Genomic DNA, 21,160 nt, shown 5'->3' with positions numbered 1-21,160 from the left:
GATGTGTACACTGCAACAAGTACACATGTCGTGAATGTAGGAAGGGTGTGTGGAAATTGTTAATATTTGAATGTGATGATTTTATATAGCACGGATCGGAAATCAGCAGTTCTTAGCATTGCACCACGCAAGCTGTCGATCAACCGCCTACTGTAACTTGCTTTATTTTTTCTTCACTTATAGTCTAGAATAAAAGTGCACTTGTTTTTTATTCTTGTACACCAACATATGTTCCTGTGTTTGAGCGACACGGGCATGCTAAAAAAATAGACGTGTAATGCCACGAAAAGTGCACGCAGGCACTTCAGTTCGCAAGCATTGGTACGAGAATGCAGTCACAAGTACGCTGCAGAGCCACGCGCATCTTTATGTGAAAACAGCATTCTCAGATGGGGGTAGGGAAGGATCCTGAACACGACTGAGACTGAGAATGAAAAGTGAATAAAAAAACTAACCTTTACAAGTATCATAAATTACTGGCTGTTACACACTGAAATCAAATGCATGTTTTTATTCTAAAATAGTAAGAATAAGAGCAGTTTACTTCTCAAAACTGAGCCATGTGGGATCGAACTCATGAGCTTTTGGATACCAGTAAGCGGCTGATACCATTATGCTACTGTGTCAGCTGCAGTACGTACGTGTCAATATGGCATGCTAAGGTGGCTTTTTTCTGCAGTTATATTTTTGAATAACAGCATACTTGTTCTGTTATATGTGTACCTTTTGTGAAAATGTTTGATATTTGGACTTAAGGCTTCATACATTATATAGTTTATGCTTACATTTTGTCATTTACTACTACAATATGAAAAACGTTTCTGTTTTAAAAATGTGTTTACACGGATTACTGTAGAAACGGAACACACGTGAAATGCGTGTATTCCAAATAATGATCTATTCTTTCCACTCTAAAACTCCACTTCACTCCTAGATAATCAATCAAGGCATGAGCTGGGAGAAGTTTGTGCACGTTCTAAGTCGGTGGGGGGGCTGCTTGCAGCCTGATTTTTATCAGCACATTTAGATGACAAAAGACGCTGGTGGAGAGCTGTGAACGATTTTAAGAAGCGATTTAAGGTGGGACGGAATTACGAGTTTTTTCGTAGGCTCTGGTAATTCTAGTGTTAAGAGAGGCCTACCAAATCAACTAACTAATTGATATCTGATGGGTGTCTACATTTATAACATTTGAGAATGTAAGAGATATTGAGGAATGTAAAGTGTGATCTATTAAATATTCTCGTGTTCACCTGGTAATACTGTGATCACCGCTGCCTAAAGAGCCCCGTTATGCCCTATCGGAAGAGCTGCTTGTCCAAAAATGAAAAGGGCAAATATCCGGAGCAAGGATAAAAATTACAACTCCTTTGGATATGGAAAATGCTAAGATCTATTGCTTTCATGAAAGTTGTTTGAATTGTTATATCTAAAAGCAACTTATAAGTTCAAGTACTGTGATATTTTAGGTGCTGTGGAGAATCGACTTACACATGTTATTTCAGTTGCTATTTTAATTGTAAATGGGTTTCAACGGACTGAGTGTAAAAAGCAGAAGGAGTGCTGGAGATTTTGTGAATGTGCATTGATAAAAAAGGGAGCACATTATAATTAAAACTAAAATGTTTAATGAAGACATTGAAATGTGGACTGAATTTGTCCATGTTCTTGCCCAGGAGAATAAGTTGCATCATCCTGGCTGCCTCCGCAACAGAAATGATTCACTCAGTACCAATATCTTTTTGAGAAATCATTCTGAGTCAAATAAGGAATCAAATGTCTATTAAGCATATTCTATTCATGGACACTAGAAGCTGGACTTGCTGTATCCAATAATTTATTGACTTTAAATATAAACATATGACACAATTCAAGCAGGTCTGACCTCATCCTAACTGCCACCGACAAGCCTGTTATTGATAGCAGCAGCTCTCTTATCCATGCCAGAAGCTTTTATGTACATTTGTTTTTTGGGGTGTTGTTGGCTGTTACTTATTTTATTTATTTTTTTACTTTTTTTGGGAAACTTCTGTAAAATGTTATTTGGAGATAAAGTATATAGTCTAATCTAAAAGGACAAGCTCAATTATGAGACACACTTTGGACCCCCTAGAAGGTAGTAGCAAAGGAAAGAATTTAAACAGAACTGAGCGCCATTGTGAATAATGCTGCACATCCTCTATGACACACTAACAGAGAGTACTTTCAGTCAAAAAATTATTGTAAACACTACTGTTGATTCCTTAGTCCAATATCATTACACCTGCATAATGCCTCACTGTGCCAACTGAAAAGGCTTCTTTGTTTATAGTCATTCTGGTATGTGTTCAGACTACAATAGTGAGTGTGTGTGTATGTGTTTGTATTTATCTATCTATGTAGTTATTTATTTAAACAGCTTCTGTAAAAAGCAAAATCCCCCCAAGAGGACAAATATTTATATCTTAATATGGAATTTTAAAAAATCTAATGTAATGTTATTATACAATTTTGTAATAGATTTCTCAGTCTTCTGCAATTGTAATAATGCATGAACTCACTCATCAAACAATCCCAAAGAGAAAATAACCCTTTTGGATACTGTTATATATAAATGCTTTAGATCATCGGGCAGCAAAAATTAGATAATGTATAAGTTTTGAGAAGAGCAGGCACTAAAATGCATTTATTTGAGAGGTCAGCAAAAAAAAAATGTCCTGTACAACATGTGTCACAAGAGAGCTGTAATACTAAAGTTACTTAAACTTATTTAATGGAAAAAGGCATGAGAAGTACAGGAAGCAGCTTGTTTGACAGTATTGAAGAAATAGCCTAATGTGGGTAAATATGGATGCTGAAGTCAGAAAAAACAATGGGAGTCAAAAACACCAATTAAAATAAAAAGCAATTTCTTTATTCTTGGTGAGCAGAGAGGCTGCCTCCACCTGCCAGCTCAATTTGCTACGGACAGGTCAGATCAGAGAACCTGTCCAAAAAAGGGAGTTAGCTCAGTTTTATACTAGTTTGTTTACTGAACAAAAAGAGGAAGTATGGCAGTTCAATTTGAGATCACGCAGAGTTTGCAAGTAGCTTAAGATGACACATTAAATCATTGCAGAAGTACATGGTAGTCTTTATGGCTAGTTTTGCAAGAGTTTTTACAGAGACAGCACTTTGCAAAACATGTACTTCCCTATTCTTCTGCACCATCAAGATTACAACACTTCAACAGCTATGTGGCAGTTACAATTTAAGAATCTTATGATAGCTTACATTTCGCACATAATGATCATCACACATAATAATTGGTTATACAATATCAAAAGCTACCTTAAAAGTTAGTTTAGTACATTTATCTTACAGGAATACACTCTTACAGCTTAGTGTCTGTATTAGATTGCATTTGTTCAGTTAGCTTAATATATCCTTATTTATTAATACATAAGTGACATGTTTCTTATAGTTCTATTAGCACCATACTTTATTATTTGGAAAGACTGAAGCACCTTAATTCTAAATATTTCTTCCTCAGTAACTAAGGAGATTGATAGGGCACTGAACGACTTAGAGAAACATGGCGATCTACACTCAGAGACTGGCACTTAAAGACAATAATTGGATTTGTAAAATTTTAAAATTGTACAGTATACATCCTTGTCCAAGCTCTTACTCTTTCAAATTTACCAAGAATTTGATGATTCTCGTGAGTGGTTTCATCAAGCACCAGTCTCCCATGACAATATGTTTTGGCTTTAACCTTGTGATTAAACCTAACTGAAAACCTATTTTCGCAATGCTTTTAGAAACCTGTTGACCCTTCTTACACCCTTGTCCACTTCCAATGCTCCCTTACCTTTTTTTCATTAGGTCAAAGATTATGTAATTTGAAACCAGAAAAAACTGTACGCAAGGAAAATTTAACAGGCTGGTCTGGAAGATGTGCATGTATTCATATGTGTTGTTTACAAGCATAGGGGACTATCAGAATAATGTTAAATTATAAAATATATACAGTCCCCTCTAAAATTTCTCTCTCTCTCTCTCTCTCTCTCTCTCTCTCTCTCTCTCTCTCTCTCTCTGCTCACTTGAAAAACTGGGTGGTTTGATACAAAATCTCCAGTTTGTCCTAGTCACAGTTTAGTATATGCAAAGTCCTCCTTACATTCTTTTTTTTATATATTTTTATTAATTTTATTGCAATCCATACAAATCAATCAAGTTTTTACAAAAAGAAAAATTGAGTTAAGGACAAATCGGTCCTCACCCCTGAGAGAGAGAGAGAGCAAGGCAAACAGCGTGAAATTTAAGGCTTGTAAACATACCTAAATTAATAAATCCTCTGTGCTTTATGAGCTTATTTTAAAATATTACTGATTAGATCCTGCCATGTTTTGAAAAAAGTCTGTACGGATCCTCTAACTGAGTATTAGATTTTTTCCAATTTCAAATAGTATAATACGTCAGTTTCCCACTAACTTAAAAGAGGAGAGTTTGGGTTCTTTTAGTTTATCAGAATAGGTCTGCGTGCCAAAAGTGTAGTGAATGCAATCACAATTTGTTTGTCTTTCTCCACTTTAAACCCATCTGGAAGACTCCTTACCTTTCTTAAGTAGCCTGAACAGATGTTCTCCTCTCCTCTTGCCAGAACACTTTGCTCAATTATTGCTACAGCTACCCCACTTGTGTTGAGTTGATACAACTGAGCCTTTGTTTGAATGGCTTACCTCACTATTGAGAAACATCAACTGCTTCCATTATTAAGATTTTCAACTTGGTTTGTTCACACTCCATATCACTAACTATTCCTGAGATAGGAAGGTGTGATTTTGGAAATAATAGTTGAAGTTATCCTAAACTGTAGTATCTGCAAAATATTTTGACATATTCAGTTCAAGTTAGCTTCCACTTATGATCCTTGCATACTATATACTGTACTATATGTGAACGCTGGCCCCAGCACAGACAGACGGACGACATATTTTGCACCACACACTATTTATTATATACAATATATACAAGTTATTAAGTTCGTGCACTCACGAAACCCCAGTGCCTTCAGCACCGAATCCCCCAAAAGTCCAGGGCCCACAGTCACTGTGCCTTTCCTCTGGCCGCCTCCTGTCCTCTCTCCAGCTCCGTCTGCTTCCTCCCGACTTCCACCAAATGACTGGAGGGAGGCGGCCCCTTAAATAATGCCCCGGATGAGCCCCAGGTGTTTCCGGCCTCTTCTCTTTAGCCACGCCCAGCGTGGCGGAAGTGTCGGCTGCTTTCCTGGCGGCTCTCCGGGCGCCACCCAAAGTCTTCCCCCCGGTACTTCCTGGTGTGGCGGAAGTGCGGGCTCCCGGATATTAGGCACCGGGCGCCGCCTGGCGGTGGCCACGGGTCCCTACAGGGCTGGGCTTCCAAGCCCTGTACCCGAGGCCCCCTGCCTAACCAGGACGGACGCCCCACTCAATCTGGAGGAGGCACACGCCCTCCTCCGGTCTTCCAAGGCGTCCCGGCCGGCATCGGGGCGCCGCCTGGCGGTGTCCACGGGTCCCTACAGGGCTGGGCTTCCAAGCCCTGTACCCGTGGTCCCCTACACAACCAAGACGGACGCCCCCTCGCGGTCTGGAGGAGGCACGAGCCCTCCTCTCCTCCTCCTGGGCGTCGCCCGGCCGGGGACCACAACTATTACAAAATACTGTATAGTTAAACCACAAAATTTGTTACAAACGAATTGCAAACATACTGTTCAACCACTTCTAAAAATGGTAATAAAGGCACTAGTAAAAAAGAAAATGAATGCTAAGTTTAAACACCTTTATTGTCCAGTGGAATATGATAAAGATGTGTGGTGTCGCTAGTCTCCTACTGCAGGCTGTCTTTCCGGACTGGGTGAGATGGCTGAAAGAAGGCTAATTGAACCAAGTGCAAATAGGTTGTCAAACTTCAAAGGAATAAAAGCTCTTGTAAATAAAAAAAAAAATGATTGTGAAATGAACATTTGGCAACATTGTACCAAGGTAACATACAGTCCTGAGCAGATTTAATTTTTTGAGACCCACACCAGCAAAAGCTATGCAAAACTGCATATTTCTTCATCATTTTAAATGTATCAGTCACTTTTATAATTTTGTATATGATTGATAGAATTAAATGCCTTAAGGTAAGGCTTAAAAACAATATTAAACTATTGGCCATAGGTATTATATTACTACAATTCACCCTTTGACATCATATTTGGATTACTATTAAAAAATGTAATTAGTCAGTTGCACAGTTGTTAGTCCATCTTTCAGTATGCCAGCTAATCTAATGTGTTGCTAAAGCAAATATCTTAAACGCAGCAAAGGATCAAAAACGTGATTCTCTTCAAATTGTCCTGTCAATCTACACTGACCTAAATCTAGTGTAAAATTTTTGGCACGACTGCAGAAATTAGTGCTATCTAATATACGTAACAGAGCTTAATTTTTTTTATTAGAATAAATGGCCAATTTATTAAAGTTGGTAAAGCAGTATCCTCTCAGACTGTAATTGTTGTAATATTCAATCCTGTTACATTTTAATTTCAGGGCAAATCAGAGTCACATACTGTATAGCTTTTGATTACATTCAAGTACACCATAGCGCATATTTAAAAAATGAATGGGGAAAAAATAGTAATATTTTTGCTGTTTGGGTTCTGGCCTGCATTTTTTGGTGTTCTTATTATTACTGAGCATTTGGCAGATGTTTTTGCCCAAAATCAATTTATTGAAATTTTATTTGTTTACCTAAAATATTTTAAAGTTTTAGCCTATGCAGAAGAGTTGATCTGAAAGAGACTGAAGACTGCAAAGTGGTGCCAGGGGAAAGTGTAGTTAAGCAGAATAGGATGGTGGTCTGTAGGATGACGTTGGTGATCAAGAAGAGAGTGAGGGCAGAGCCAAAGATCAAATGGTGGAAGCTGAAAAAGGAAGACTGCAAGGTTGAGTTTAGGGAGAAGGTGAGACAGGCACTGGGTGGTAGTGAAGAATTACCAGACAGTTGAGAAAAAACAGCAGATGTAGTAAGGGTGACAGCAAGAAGGGTGCTTGGCGTCACATTTGGACAGAGGAAGGAGGAAAAGGAAACCTGGTGGTGGAATGAGGAAATAAAGGAGAGTATACAGAGGAAGAGGATGGCAAAGAATAAGTGGGATAGTCAGAGAGATGTAGAAAGTAGACAAGAGTACAAGGAGATGAGGTGCAAGGTGAAGAGAGAGGTGGCGAAGGCTAAAGAAAAAAAGTATGATGAGCTGTATGACAGGTTGGACACTAAGGAGGGATAAAAGGACCTGTACCAATTAGCTAGACAGAGGGACTGAGCTGGGAAAGATGTGCAGCAGGTTAGAGTGATAAAAGATAAAGATGGAAACGTACTCACAAGCGAGGAGAGTGTGTTGAGCAGATGGAAAGAGTACTTTGAGAGGCTGATGAATCAAGAGAACAAGAGAGAGAAGAGGTTGGATGATGTGGAGATAGTGAATCATGAAGTGCAATGGATTAGCAAGGAGGAAGTAAGGACAGCTATGAAGAGGATGAAAAATGGAAAGGCCGTTGGCCCAGATGACGTACCTATGGAAGCCTGGAGGTGTTTAGGAGAGATGGAAGTGGCGTTTTTAACCAGATTGTTTAATGGAATCTTGGAAAGTCAGATGATACCTGAGGAGTGGAGAAGAGGTGTAGGACTGCAGAAACTACAGGGGAATAAAATTGATGAGCCACAGCTGAAGTTATGGGAAAGAGCAATGGAAACTAGGTTAAGAAGTGAGGTGATCATGTGAGGTGAGCAGCAGTATGGTTTCATGCCAAGAAAGAGCATCACAGATGCAATGTTTGCTCTGAGGATGTTGATGGAGTGGTTTAGAGAAGGCCAGAAGGAGTTGCATTGCGTCTTTGTGGACCTGGAGAAAGCATATGACAGGGTGCCTCGAGAGGAGCTGTGGTATTGTATGAGGAAGTCTGGAGTGGCAGAGAAATACTTAACAGTTGTACAGGGGTATGTACGAGGGCAGTATGACAGTGGTGAGGTCTGCGGTAGGAGTGATGGATGCATTCAAATTGGAGGTGGGATTACATCAGGGATCGGCTCTGAGCCGTTTCTTATTTGCAATGGTGATGGACAGGTTGACAGACGAGATTAGACAGGACTCCCCTTGGACTATGATGTTTGCTGATGACATTGTGATCTGTAGCGGTAGTAGAGAGCAGGTTGAGGAGACCCTGGAGAGGTGGAGATATGTTATAGAGAGGAGAGGAATGAAGGTCAGTGAAATGGTGAGGATGCAGGAAGTAGAGTTGGCGAAGGTGGATGAGTTTAAATACTTGGGATCAACAGTACAGAGTAATGAGGATTGTGGAAGAGAGGTGAAAAAGAGGCAGGGCAGGGTGGAATGGGTGGAGAAGAGTCAGGAGTAATTTGTGACAGATGGGCATCAGCAAGAGTGAAAGGGAAGGTCTACAGGATGGTAGTGAGACCAGCTATGTTATATGGGTTGGAGACGGTGGCACTGACCAGCTGTCTAGAGTTTTTTTGTTTTTTCTGTCCCCCCTGGCCATTGAACCTTGCTCTTATTCAATGTTAATTAATGTTGATTTATTTTGTTTTCTTATTGTGTCTTTTATTTTTCTATTCTTTATTATGTAAAGCACTCTGAGCTACTGTTTGTATGAAAATGTGTTATATAAATAAATGTTGTTGTTAAAGCTGGAGGTGGCAGAGTTAAAGATGCTAAGATTTGCATTGGGTGTGAGAAGGATGGATAGGATTAGAAATGAGTACATTAGAGTGTCAGCTCAAGTTGGATGGTTGGGAGACGAAGTCAGAGAGGCGAGATTGCATTGGTTTGGACATGTGCAGAGCAGAGATGCTGGGTATATTGGGAGAAGGATACTAAGGATAGAGCTGCCAGGAAAGAGGAAAAGAGGAAGGCCTAAGTGACGGTTTATGGATGTGGTGACAGAGGACATGCAGGTGTTGGGTGTAACATAACAAGATGCAGAGGACAGAAAGATATGGTAGAAGATGATCCGCTGTGTCGACCCCTAACGGGAGCAGCCGGAAGAAGAAGAAGAGCACAGGCAGTTTAAATTTAACACATAAGCAGTGAGCCATAGACGGTATTCCTAAGTGCCAGTAAATCGAGAGGTTTCCAGAATCCAAGTGACTGATATAGATCCTGCATAAATTACTATACAGTTAGCAAGAATTTTATATTGCATTTGCTTGTTATGTGCTGAACAGTTATAAAAGGATTTTTTTCTTCTCTGCACTCGGTGTTTAAAGGTACAGCACCTACAGGTATCATTGCCGTACCCATGCAGAGCTTTCATAAGTTTCATATTTGAGCTGAAGTTTGAGTTTTATACAGTGCATTTCATATGCTGTTAATAATTAATGTTATGGCTGCTATATTTGTTTTTGTGCATATTGCTTGTATTTGTAATTAATTCAATAGTCCACATTCAGTAAATTTTATATATGTTTGCTTCCCTTATGTTATCTAGGGTTTCCATCAGCAGCACAACAGAAACGAACTCTGGAACTTCAAACACATCTGCATCTAGCAGATCAAAAACTGCGAGATATGGAACGTGTTGCCAGTCTAGCAGAATCTGATGCCAGAGAGAAAGACAAAGAATTAAGTGAAGCTCTTGCTCGTATGAGAGCATACGAAGCGGTAAGCATTAAGAACACTTGCAGCACTTGCTTATTATTCCTGAAGTGTTTTTATCCAAACATGCATTTCTAGTATTCTAGAATATTTTATTTTCTGTTTTTATTGAATCTTGTATCACTTACACCTTGTAGCATATCCATATCTATACTAATAAAAGGCAAAGCCCTCACTGACTGACTGACTCATCACTGATTCTCCAAGTTCCCGTGTAGGTAGAAGGCTGAAATTTGGCAGACTCGTTCCTTACAGCTTACTTACAAAAGTTGGGCAGGTTTCATTTCGAAATTCTACGCGTAATGGTCATAACTGGAAGCTATTTTTCTCCATATACTGTAATGGAGTTGAGCTGGATGGACGTAGGGGGCGGAGTTTCGTGTGACATCATCACGCATCCCACGTAATCGCGTGAACTGACTATCAACGCAGTACGTAGAAAACCAGGAAGAGCTCAAAAAGCGCAAAAGAAAACATGCATTATATAATTGAGAAGGCAGCGAAACAATAAGAAGCGAGCGACTGACATTTACAACCATATTCATGAGTGCTGCTGCTTCGGAAACAAAGCACGATGTAAACTTAAAGTTTAAATTAAGTTCATAGACAGGCTGCTGCTGGTGTTTGTCATGCCCACGGTAATGCGGGATACAAGTTTAATGAGAAGACGCAGGATATGAACGAGAGTTTTGATCACTTTGTAACTAAGTTAAAATTGCAGGTGAAGGGCTGTGCTTATGCAAATTCCGAGAGACTGTGTTTGTGGGGGATTGACAGTTAAGGCGGGTGGGGAAGTCACGTCATCAACTCCCCTCCCACCTCATAAAAAGGACCTTTTACAGAGAAAAAAGTAATGAGTTAACAACTTGCAGCAGTTCTGCCGCAATGGAAATTAATAAAGCCTTGAAAGTTAATGCAAACAGTTCCTACAGGTGTTGGATTACTTACTATCCCTCTGCCTTATAAAAACAGTATTGGAACAAACTGTGTTGCTATGTGAGAAAAAGTTAATTAACAAGAAAAGACAAACAGACTAACCATTAGAATCTTTGAAAGTGAAAGTTGTTAGTGAGTACAGTTTCCTACACCAAAGGAACTTGGAAAATGGAGGAACCTCTGACAAGATCACGTTGGGTAGACCCAAAGCCACAACAGAATCAAAAGTCAAATTTCTGAGAGTGAACAACTTGCATGAAAAGTGCCTCACAGGATAGTGGTCAAAGTTATCAAGGGTCACTTTCAGCTATAAAGAGAAGAACAGACTGGGCCAGGGATCACTGCCAATGTACTCTGAAATTAAAGCATAGAACAAATAAACTATTGCAGATATGGATACTGCACAGCTGATAAGCTTAACTTGAAGCCATTGTCATGTGAGTCACATGTCATACAAGCTGCCGGCTCTGACAGATTTGTATTTTCAGTCATAAATAGGTCGAACTTTATTTGTCCCCAGGAGAAAATGTGGCTATTTATAGAAGCTCATTAAATAAAAAATACACACACACATACACAACCCAGAATGACTAAAATGAAGGAAAACCTCTGACTTGGCAGTAACAGTCACAGTGAGGCATTATGCAGGTATATTGCCATTGGTATAAAGGAGCCCCAGTAGCATTTCTTGACTCACTTCTGCTGAATAATTCATTGGCTGAAAGTACTTAGTATGTCAGGGAGCCTATTTGCAGCATTGTTCGTAATGGCATTCAGTTTTGTTTTTAATTATCTCTTTTGCTATTACCTCCAGGGTCTCCAGAGTGCACCCCATGACTAAACATGCCCTTTTGATTGTTGATTTTGGCCACTTTTGAAGTAATAGTATCGACTCTTCCCACCACAGCATGTGCAATTGCACTGCCCATCACTTTCCCACATTAAGGCAATGCAGTACTCTGAGAAAAAATAATTATTAGTGATTATGAGAACTGTTTTTTCTGTTTCAGTGTTTATTTAGCTAGTATTTTAAGGGTTTTTTCTTGTTGGTGTGATGCAAGGCTTCATCACAAGATATGTAGAGAAACTGATAGAAGCATCCTTTGTATTTAGTAGATGGTATATTTTCAACAGTACTCACACAGTTATGTTTACCTAATAATAAAAGTAATATTTTGTTTGAGGCAGAAAAAGGCTGTCATACAATATAAACTAAATTATTACAAAAGCTATGCTTGTACCATGTGCTTAATCAAATTACAAAAACTAATTATTGCTGTACTGTGTTCCTACTTTCTGTATTTAGTTTATGATTTATCCCACATCACTGAATGTATTGTGGTATAGTGAACAAGTGATTACTTTTTTGGTTTTGTGTTCATAGGGTGAATATGGTTTGGAAAATGCTGTTGCAGAAATTAAAGATTATAAGAATCAAGTAAAAGTGAGAGATCATGAAATTGAATCTCTTACAAAAGAAATTAATAAACTCGAAATGAAGATCAGTGACTTGCTGGATGAAAATGAAGATTTTCGAGACCGTTTAGGTATGTTTGCATTTTTCCCTCATTCTGTATTTTTATGCCTACAGTATGTCTTACACAGATTTGTCCAGTGATGATGTGTGCTAGATATCATTACTGTTTTTGTTTTTTGGACTTACTTAAATTTAAACCCTTTTCTAAAATGTTGGCTAACAAAGAGTCTAAAGTCAAAAGAGGGGTTATTGCAAATTCTACAAGAAGGTTGGAAGAAATGAACGTGGAGCTACTTGGGATACAGAGTTGTATCAAAGTGAATGGTTCCAGTTCTATAATTCTATACTCTAAAGGGTTTCACGCAGAATGTTGACTTGTTTTATTGTATTAATGTTTGTTTTAATTGTAACTAGGGGGCTCTGTCCCCTTCTCGTTTCGCTCGCCAACCCCCGGGTGGGCACTACATGCTAGCCACTTCGCAGATCTGCCACTCGTATATGGGGAAGTGGATAGACAGATTGTTATTTTCATGGGAATTGTTACATATGCATAATAGAACTATTTTACATTACAGTGAGTAATTAACCGCAGTAAAAAATAGTAAAACGTAATAAATTGAAAGAAAATGATGTTTCATGTTGTGTTAGAGGTATTCGTTGTTGCTCATTTTCATTATATTTGGCTTTGAAATTAACACACACATACTTTTTAAACTTGTACTTTTCGTTTACAACTTCAGTAAAAACTATTTTTTTAATTAACTCTTCATAAATATCGCATTGAATTTTGTTTCCATTGTGACAATGCAACGTATAACTGCCTGTGAGTTAATATTGTTTCTTTCTATCTAATAAATAAACCATTTTTTTCTAATGGTTAACCCTGTTTTTTTGTTAATTGTCATAGTAAAAGCTATTCTAACGGACAGTTATGAACATTTTAATATGAATGGCATATCAAGATCTCCATTGGTGTCTAATGTTATCTGCGGAATATGTACTACATTACCTTTCTTGTCACCTGTTAAAATTTTACATGTTAGAATTGTTCGACCAATTTTGAATACAACTAATCTTGTCCTATTATATAGCCCATCACTCTGACATAAATTCTTTCTACACATTATATCCATTTATTTAAATATGTTAAAAACATGCTTCTTCTATTTCACTCTGAAGACCACAGTTCAGTGTATTTTGGAAATATTTCCCTATTATAACAGCATGCTTTTTGTCATTTGCCAAGGCCTGAATCCCAAAGATTTTGTTGATTTAACTGAATTCCGAAGAACCAAAGCTCTTCGGCAGCAACAGTACAGAGCTGAAAACCAGGTTCTTCTTAAAGAGGTAATTTTTCTTGGTGACAAAAATAGCTATACAGTGGAACCTCGGTTTGCGAGCATAATTCGTTCCGGAAATGTGTTCGCAATCCAAAGCACTCGTATATCAAATCGAATTTCCCCATAAGAAATAATGGAAACTCAGATGATTCATTCCACAACCCAAAACTATTCATATAAAAATGATTAATACAAAATATAAAGTAAAATTACATAAAACAAATTAACCTGCACTTTACCTTTAAAAAGAATCATGGCTGGTGTGAGTGAGTTTCTAAACTCATGTGGGATTCCAGCCAACAGGACGACACGCGGAAGAGTGTCCCAAAGCAATCGCAGTCTCCCAGCGCTGTAGCAGTTCGCCGTATAAGCGCATCCAAAAAGATCGCAGACATGCTATAAGCGCCTGTCGTCAATGGGTCATACAAGGAACATTATAAAGATCCCGCTACAATAAATAACAGCGCTGTTGCTGTTTCAAGCTGAATAAAGCTGGTGTTATACTGAGACTCAGCTTCGTGTTTTGGGGAGCAAGATGGGGACTCACACTTCACAGCGCGCACACACACACAGTCACAATGCTGTAGTAAACAGTATACGCTCGTACGGATGTTGACTATATGAGGGAGGCACTCAGACGGAGAATAGGAGACGATTGCCAGAGAGAGAGAGAGAGAGAAAGAGACGGGCAAGCGAGATAAGGAGAGAGAGAGAGAGAGACGTGCTGGGTGAGCGAGCAAGATAAGGAGAGAGAGAGAAGAACCATCAGCTCAGTTGTGATCACATGATGCTCAGCAGACAAAGTGTATCCATACTACTCGTATTGCAAGACATCGCTCGTTTATCAAGTCAAAATTTATTAAAAATTTTTGCTCATCTTGCAAAACACTCGTAAACCAAGTTACTTGTAAACCGAGGTTTCACTGTAGTATTATTTTTATTATGTAATTGTATTCTTATTATATAATTCATTGTATTGTTGGTTACAATAAATGTACATTTCATTTGGAAGATTTATAACCCTGAATAATTTAAATAACTTGTTTTGCCTAATCCTGCTGTTAATTTTTAGATTGAGAGGCTAGAAGATGAAAGACTTCAGCTGAAGAAATATATTAGAGGACTTGTAAAACAAAAGGGAAAAGTTTCTGGTGAGCAAAGTAGGCTTAAAACAGAAGTTACTACTTTATTTCTGAAATGTGATCTGATAGTTCACATTTTTGTATTATGAAGGTTCTACTGTACAATGGTTTTTGTTAATAATTAAATGTTCATTTCCAACTAACTGCTTTCTGCATTTAGTCATTTTTAGTTTAAATCGTTAAGGTCAATTTTGAGGTACAGTATATGACCTTTAGTGTGGATTATCAGGTTTGGTCAAAAGTGTTTTTTGCAATAAATTTGTTGGGCTCATTGGTGACCTTGTTCTCCAACTATTTTTCTGAAAACCTCTCTTTGAGGCCAGCTTAAAGCCATGTCACATTGGATGAATTTTCTAGTTATTTTCAGTCATAGCTTTCTTTTACATTGTCTTAGTCTGTGGCAATCGGTGGAGTGCTGCTGTGAACAACAACATTTATTTATATAGCACATTTTCATACAAAAAATGTAGCTCAAAGTGCTTTACAAAATGAAGAATAGAAAAATAGAAGACACAATAAAAAATAAAAATAAGTCAACATTTAATTAACATAGAATAAGTAAGGTCCGATGGCCAGGGTGGACAGAAAAAACAAAAAAAAAAAACTCCAGATGGCTGGAGAAAAAAAATAAAATCTGCAGGGATTCCAGACCAAGAGACTGTCCAGTCCCCTCTGGGCAAAGCCAGTCTTAACTATGGTGCCCCGCAACTAACTCCACCTAGTTCACAACTCATTCCAACACAGTCAAAGAGGTTTGATTTTATCTTTATTCATAGGGGCAGACTCTTTGTGCATGTGAGCTAACAATCAATAAATGCTCGTCCAGGTATTAAATTTATATAATACAGTGACGATGAATAAGGCATGTGGGTGTTTTGAAGCACATACACAGAAGAGAAGCTTCTCTGTCTACTGTCTTGTATTTTACATACCTTGATAAAATGAAAACCAAAGAAGAGTGATGTGCCCAAAATTGTATACATTGATATGGTCTGATGAGATCAACAACTGCATTCAGACAATCTGACATATCCAGTGATTAAAAGTCACATAATGTGACATCGGCTTTAGACAAACCACTTTAATCCCAGAACCCTATAATGCTGAAGACCAGCATGATCCCACAGAGCTGTTGCAGCCAATGTTGGATGCTACAGGTCCCCAAGTATATAACACTGGTACTGGGTAATAGGCCGGATTAACCGCTATACTGAACAGAATTCTTCTTTCAGTATGGATTTTGTAAGAACTGTGTGACAGATAAGTTCTGAATACATTTAAACACAAAACATGAATGCAGAAGGAAACTGAGAATGTGCCATTGTATTTGTGTCTTAAATGTAATCTCTTTTTGTATGAACTTGTATGTGAACTGTGTGTAATATGTTAGACAACCCCTGTAATAGTATTACCTAGAGTAGTGCTTCCCAAACTTGGTCCTGGGGACCCCCTGTGGTTGCAGGTTGTTGTTTCAGCCAGATTCACAACAAATTATAATTAAGATTTATAGATCTTACTTACTTAGCTGATCTTTTTTCTGTTCTCTTATTCTGCATTCAGAAAAACACAGCACCATGATTTTTACATTATAAGACATTTAGAAATATTTCTAATTTTTGCTATAGCTTTAAATGCTTAACTCTTCCTATTGATTTTCCCTTATTTTGTTTATTCTGCTTTCTTCATTGTATCCTAATAGTAATAGTTAAAAACAAACAAGCAACACTAAGGGATGAAAGGCTGCAAATGCTTCAGTATCAAACCCACTAATTAATCAATAATGGAAAGGTAGAATGGAAATCGAGATAAACATAAATGAAACATAAAAAAAAATCCACATATAACTGCCTCATTTTTATTAAAATATATTAACACACTTAGTTTTGTAATGTCTTCATTGACCCCAAAATACCAAAACTGGGAAATAATAGCTCACTTAATTAGGCTAGGAGTTCAATTAAAAACAGAATCTGGTTGGAACAAAAACCTGCAGCCCCAGGGGGTCCACAGGACTGAGTTTAGGAACGCCTAATTCCTCATCAATATTAAGGACAGTATTTCTAGGTAACACTGTAGCTTAAAGAGTTATAGGGTTTGCACACTTTGCTTCATCATTGACCATGTATAGTTTGTGCCTTATCACTGTTTCTGCAGGGGGCTCCAATTTTCCTTCTGGATTACCTATTTGTACAGGTTAAGTTAAATGATCCTGTGTGCATGTGGGTATGTTCATAAATGAGCACTTATTTGTGTCCTCCCTTGTGGTTACTCAAGCTAAGATAGGCTTTCATCAGCATGACCCTGATTTGGATTAAACAGGTTTGAGAATTTAACATTAATTCTGCTGTTCAATGTAATGGTTTTGAAGACCATCTTTCTATATACTCTGTATATGCTATGCTATTTAAAGTAACTTAATTCTCTAACCTAGTTTTTTCTAAACAGAACTCTCAATAACCTATCTTCTGTTCTATCTACTTGGGATGAAAGTTACATTCATTTCTTACTGTTGAGTGGCTGATAGCTGAAGATGTCCTTTTGGATTAAACTATACTTAACACTTTAAACAGGTTTTGTTTATGCTATGCTACGCTATTCCTTATTTCCCATCACAACCTTTCATTGTAATTCTCAAATATTCCCCATTGTAAAATTCATTTGATGCATATTTTTCAGGATTTAAAGGGAGGCAAGAAGAATGTAAATTTTGAATTCCTCATTTATTTATTTTTTTATGTTGACACAGATACTGCCAAAATATCATCCGTTTTAGTTTAGGATTGGTGCTCGCGGGTCTGTCTGCTATTCTAGACAGTCCTACATGCTTAGCTATGTCAGATTTTCTCTTTTTCTCCCTCCGTTAGGCTAATTTTAATTTAATATAACAGAATTCTGCCTTTTCCCAGCTTCCCACACTGATATTTGCATGTTAATTTATAATGCTATATTATATTAAAGTTTCATGTAAATTGTGGCACCTTTCTTTATCTCTCTGTCACCCTAGTATTTGATGATTTCATGGCAATGGACAATATTGCTGACAGCCTGAAAAGCTCTGTCAAAGATATTCATGTTTCTAATTTAGCAAATCAAGAAGAGATTAAACAAAAGGTAGGAGGTCTAGAGCATAATTTTGTATTTTCTGCTTAAGTTACTAGTGAATTAACCTTTTATTCGTATTTGTGTGAATTTACCATTTTAAATCTATTTTGTTATTGCTAAAATAATTTTTTTAGACTTGAATGTGAAAGTACTTTGCTTGTATTTATTTTTCTGTACAAAATGTGCACATGTATAAAATTACAAATTATGACTTTATCAGTTATAGCCTTTGATTATTTTATCCAACAAATGTACAACATCTGAAATAATATTTGTTTCCTTATTATTTGCAAGTGAAATAATATAGCACAATATTTTGTATAGTTTTGATTTGATTTTATAAGTGAGGAATATTTAAGTGGTATGCCATATGGTGACACTGCCACAGCATGTGACACCCTTATATGACTGCCTTTTCCTTTTTTCAGAATGAGCACCTTCTAAAGAAACTAAACAGTAAACAAAAGGAATTGGAACTAAAGACAGCTGAATCAGTTCAGCTTGAATCTAAATGTAAGTTAATATTAGTAAAATGGTATTACGTTGTGTACTTATTCTTCCATATGTACATAATTTTGCTTGCTTTATATAGGATATATAAGGAATATAAAAGAAAAATGCATTCTCATTGAAGAATGATAAAGATGCCCTATGACATCTTGATCTCTTTGAAAATCAAAACTTTATAATGTGTTTGAAATTTACCCCAACCAACTTCTCTCTTAGTTCCCATGTTCTTGTTGAATAAATCAATTTAAAGAAACAACTGGCATCTGCCAAATTATTTTCCATCCTAATTTTAAACATTTTTCGTTCAGTCACTTCTTAATCTTTGACTGCAGGATTTTAATCAATTCGGTTTTAGTGGTCTTTACTCCGGCTACAACATACCTTGCATTCCCACAATAAGTCTAGTAGCTCCTCTCTGGACTTTATCTAGCACTATGCTTTGCTCACCAAACCCAATCCTCCAGTGCTACATGCCGCTGTAAAGACGGGGAATGCTCAATCTCACGTGGCTGAAAGCCACTTGTCCCTCTAAGAATTTGGACGCCGACCGCTGTTGGGTCGTGTAACTATTTAGCAGGCAGGAGTCTCGTTCGTTTTCGGAAATAAGCATCCAAATCGCTCCACTAAGTAAGAACTGCCATGTACCACCACCCACAGAATCGAGAAAGAGCTGTCAATCCTCTCCTTGTCCGGGCCGGGTGAGGTTTCCTGTGTTGAGTCAAATGAAGCGAAAGGCTCCACATCTGGTGGTGCCCTTCCGTCAATTCCTTTAAGTTTCAGCTTTGTAATAATACTCCCCCCCAGAACCCAAAGATTTTGGTTACCCGGTTGGCTGCCCGGCGGGTCATGGGAATGACGCCGGATCGCCTGTTGCGGGGCCTGCATTGGTGAATCAGGTGAGACGGTAATGAAACAGAGGCACAGGGCTTATTGGTTTTTAAAGACTGCTTTCTTCATTGGGTTTTAACCAATGCACGGAATGAACCAACACACAATCGTCTGTGCGGTGCACAGGCGCGGAGGGTGGAACGGGAGGAGAGGAGGACGACATCCACTCCGCTCCCTCCGTCATGCTAGTCTGCTGATTTCTCGTTCAGTATACACCGCCTGCTCAAGTGCCCACCTCCAACTCGTCACTCGAGACGTTGTTGTCTTTGTACAGTGCAGATGCACCTGTGAGGCTAGGGTTGCCACCCGTCGTTTAAAATACGGAATCGTCCCGTATTTGAGAATGAACTTGCGCGTTCTGTGGTCTTGGCCCCCAAGGGATGTGGCCCCCGCTGCAGTATGCGTCCCTTATTTGTTTGTATTAAAAGTGGTAACCCTACCTGTGACTCACAAAGACTTTTCAGTGCTCTGTGCGGTTTTGGCTGCCTTTCTATATATAATCCACCAAGACACCCGACCACGGGGGGTGTGTGTACAAAGTGCAGGAGCATCTAAGAAGACGCAGGTTTGTCGCGGATGCGAATTTCTGTATGTAGCGTGTAAAACAGTTTGCTATGAGCAACAGTTTCGTCAATGACATTTCTCTAAAAAAACCCGACTGACAGAAACAAACAGTTACCTGAAGCAGGAATTTCTATAACATTGAAAGAAGTGTTGTTTCCATGAAATACATTTGAAGCGGTAGCCATGGAGGGCAAAAGAATAGTCAACGTGGCTCACAGCTGGGTTTGGACCGCAGCACAGACCAAAGCGAGTGAGTATGTGTTTGATGAGCTGTTTGATTTGGCGGGCAGTGGTCTGAGGTGCGTTCCTGAGCACGTGGGAGGAGGGGTAGAGTTTGTGGGCGGGGCTTCATTGTTCTTTTCGCATGGTTTTTCATGGTGGACGGTTGGTGTCGAAACCGAAAAGAATAATGAAAAGTCAACGTGGCTTAGACGTGCATGTGGACTCCTTGCACAGACGAAAGGGGCTAACTGGGTGGTCGGTGAGTTTTTGCGTCAGGGCACATGGGTAGGCAGTGTGAATGCGTAGAGAGCGAGGGTAGACGCGGGCCAGTGAAAAAGGAGTGTTGGTGGGCAGGAAAACGTCTTCCGTGTTCCTGCAGGAGCATCTAAGAAAATGCATGTTTGTCGCGGATGCGAATTGCTGTATGTAGTGTGTAAAACCGTTTGCTATGGTGCAAGCGGTCATGCGTTGTAACCGAAAACTCGTAGACTGCTTACTTCATTGTGTTTTAACCTCAGTTGTAAAGGAATGTTTTAAGGATCCCATGGGATACCCCTCGCAAACCGTTTCACACGCTGCATATGGCGATTCACCTCCGCGAGAAACATGCCTCTATGAACAGTCAACGTAGCTCGGAGGTGCATGACATGAACATGGCATTAACCTGCCATGCACCGCATGTGGCCTCCACGACAGACGAATATAAATGACGCCACTTTTTCTGTGTCCTCGCGTCCGACTTGGTGGGCGTGGCCCTGCGAGTTGTCGTCATATCCAATGGTCTTGGAGTTGGTGGGTGTGGCTCCTTCCTGCGTGCGCCATAGGTGTCTCACTTGTCGGCGGCTTAGTGAATCCACGCCCCTTCCGGCGTGCTTTTCATGGTTGTCTTGCCTTAGTGAATTATATATATAGATTTTTTTAATAAATGTTAGGATTAACTATAGTTAGTTGTGTACATTTATTTAGTTAACACAAGCTTTTATGTTTATCTTAAAAATAGTTATCAGAAATACAATGGTGTTTTTTCTTAACTAATCAGTAAGCCTCTTTCAGTTTTTGGCCAGGCCATTCTGACTATGAATTTAGCATAAGTGACATGACTACCATGAACCTAACATATTAATTGATTTTATTTTTAGTCATACAAATTTACTATCTGCAAAATTTTGGAATTTAAGGGCTTTATCATTGGTTAATAAGCAATATGAGAATTGAACAGAATACATATAAAGTTACAAAGGAATCCATGCACAGTTACTGTCACGTGTAGGTCCTGTGGGCTAGTTATTACATAGAGATTTGTTCCTGGAGGGCCGCAGTG

General features: G+C 38.7%; 1 protein-coding gene across 3 annotated transcripts in view; it reads left to right on the top strand.

Annotated features, from left to right (window-relative positions):
- The window catches only part of LOC120534295 (centrosomal protein of 290 kDa-like), a 134,495-nt gene that overhangs the window by 39,832 nt on the left and 73,503 nt on the right, over positions 1-21,160 (top strand). For all 3 annotated transcript variants that reach the window (XM_039761783.1, XM_039761782.1, XM_039761784.1), the window contains 6 exons: positions 9,492-9,664; positions 11,979-12,141; positions 13,318-13,418; positions 14,484-14,562; positions 17,558-17,664; positions 18,084-18,168. In XM_039761783.1, coding sequence (XP_039617717.1) covers positions 9,492-9,664; positions 11,979-12,141; positions 13,318-13,418; positions 14,484-14,562; positions 17,558-17,664; positions 18,084-18,168 — 708 coding nt within the window. The remainder of the gene's footprint in view (positions 1-9,491; positions 9,665-11,978; positions 12,142-13,317; positions 13,419-14,483; positions 14,563-17,557; positions 17,665-18,083; positions 18,169-21,160) is intronic.

The sequence above is a fragment of the Polypterus senegalus genome, chromosome 8 (assembly GCF_016835505.1).
Source record: "Polypterus senegalus isolate Bchr_013 chromosome 8, ASM1683550v1, whole genome shotgun sequence".
Classification (NCBI taxonomy): Eukaryota; Metazoa; Chordata; class Cladistia; order Polypteriformes; family Polypteridae; genus Polypterus; species Polypterus senegalus.
This window is presented reverse-complemented; position numbering and strand designations above follow the sequence as displayed.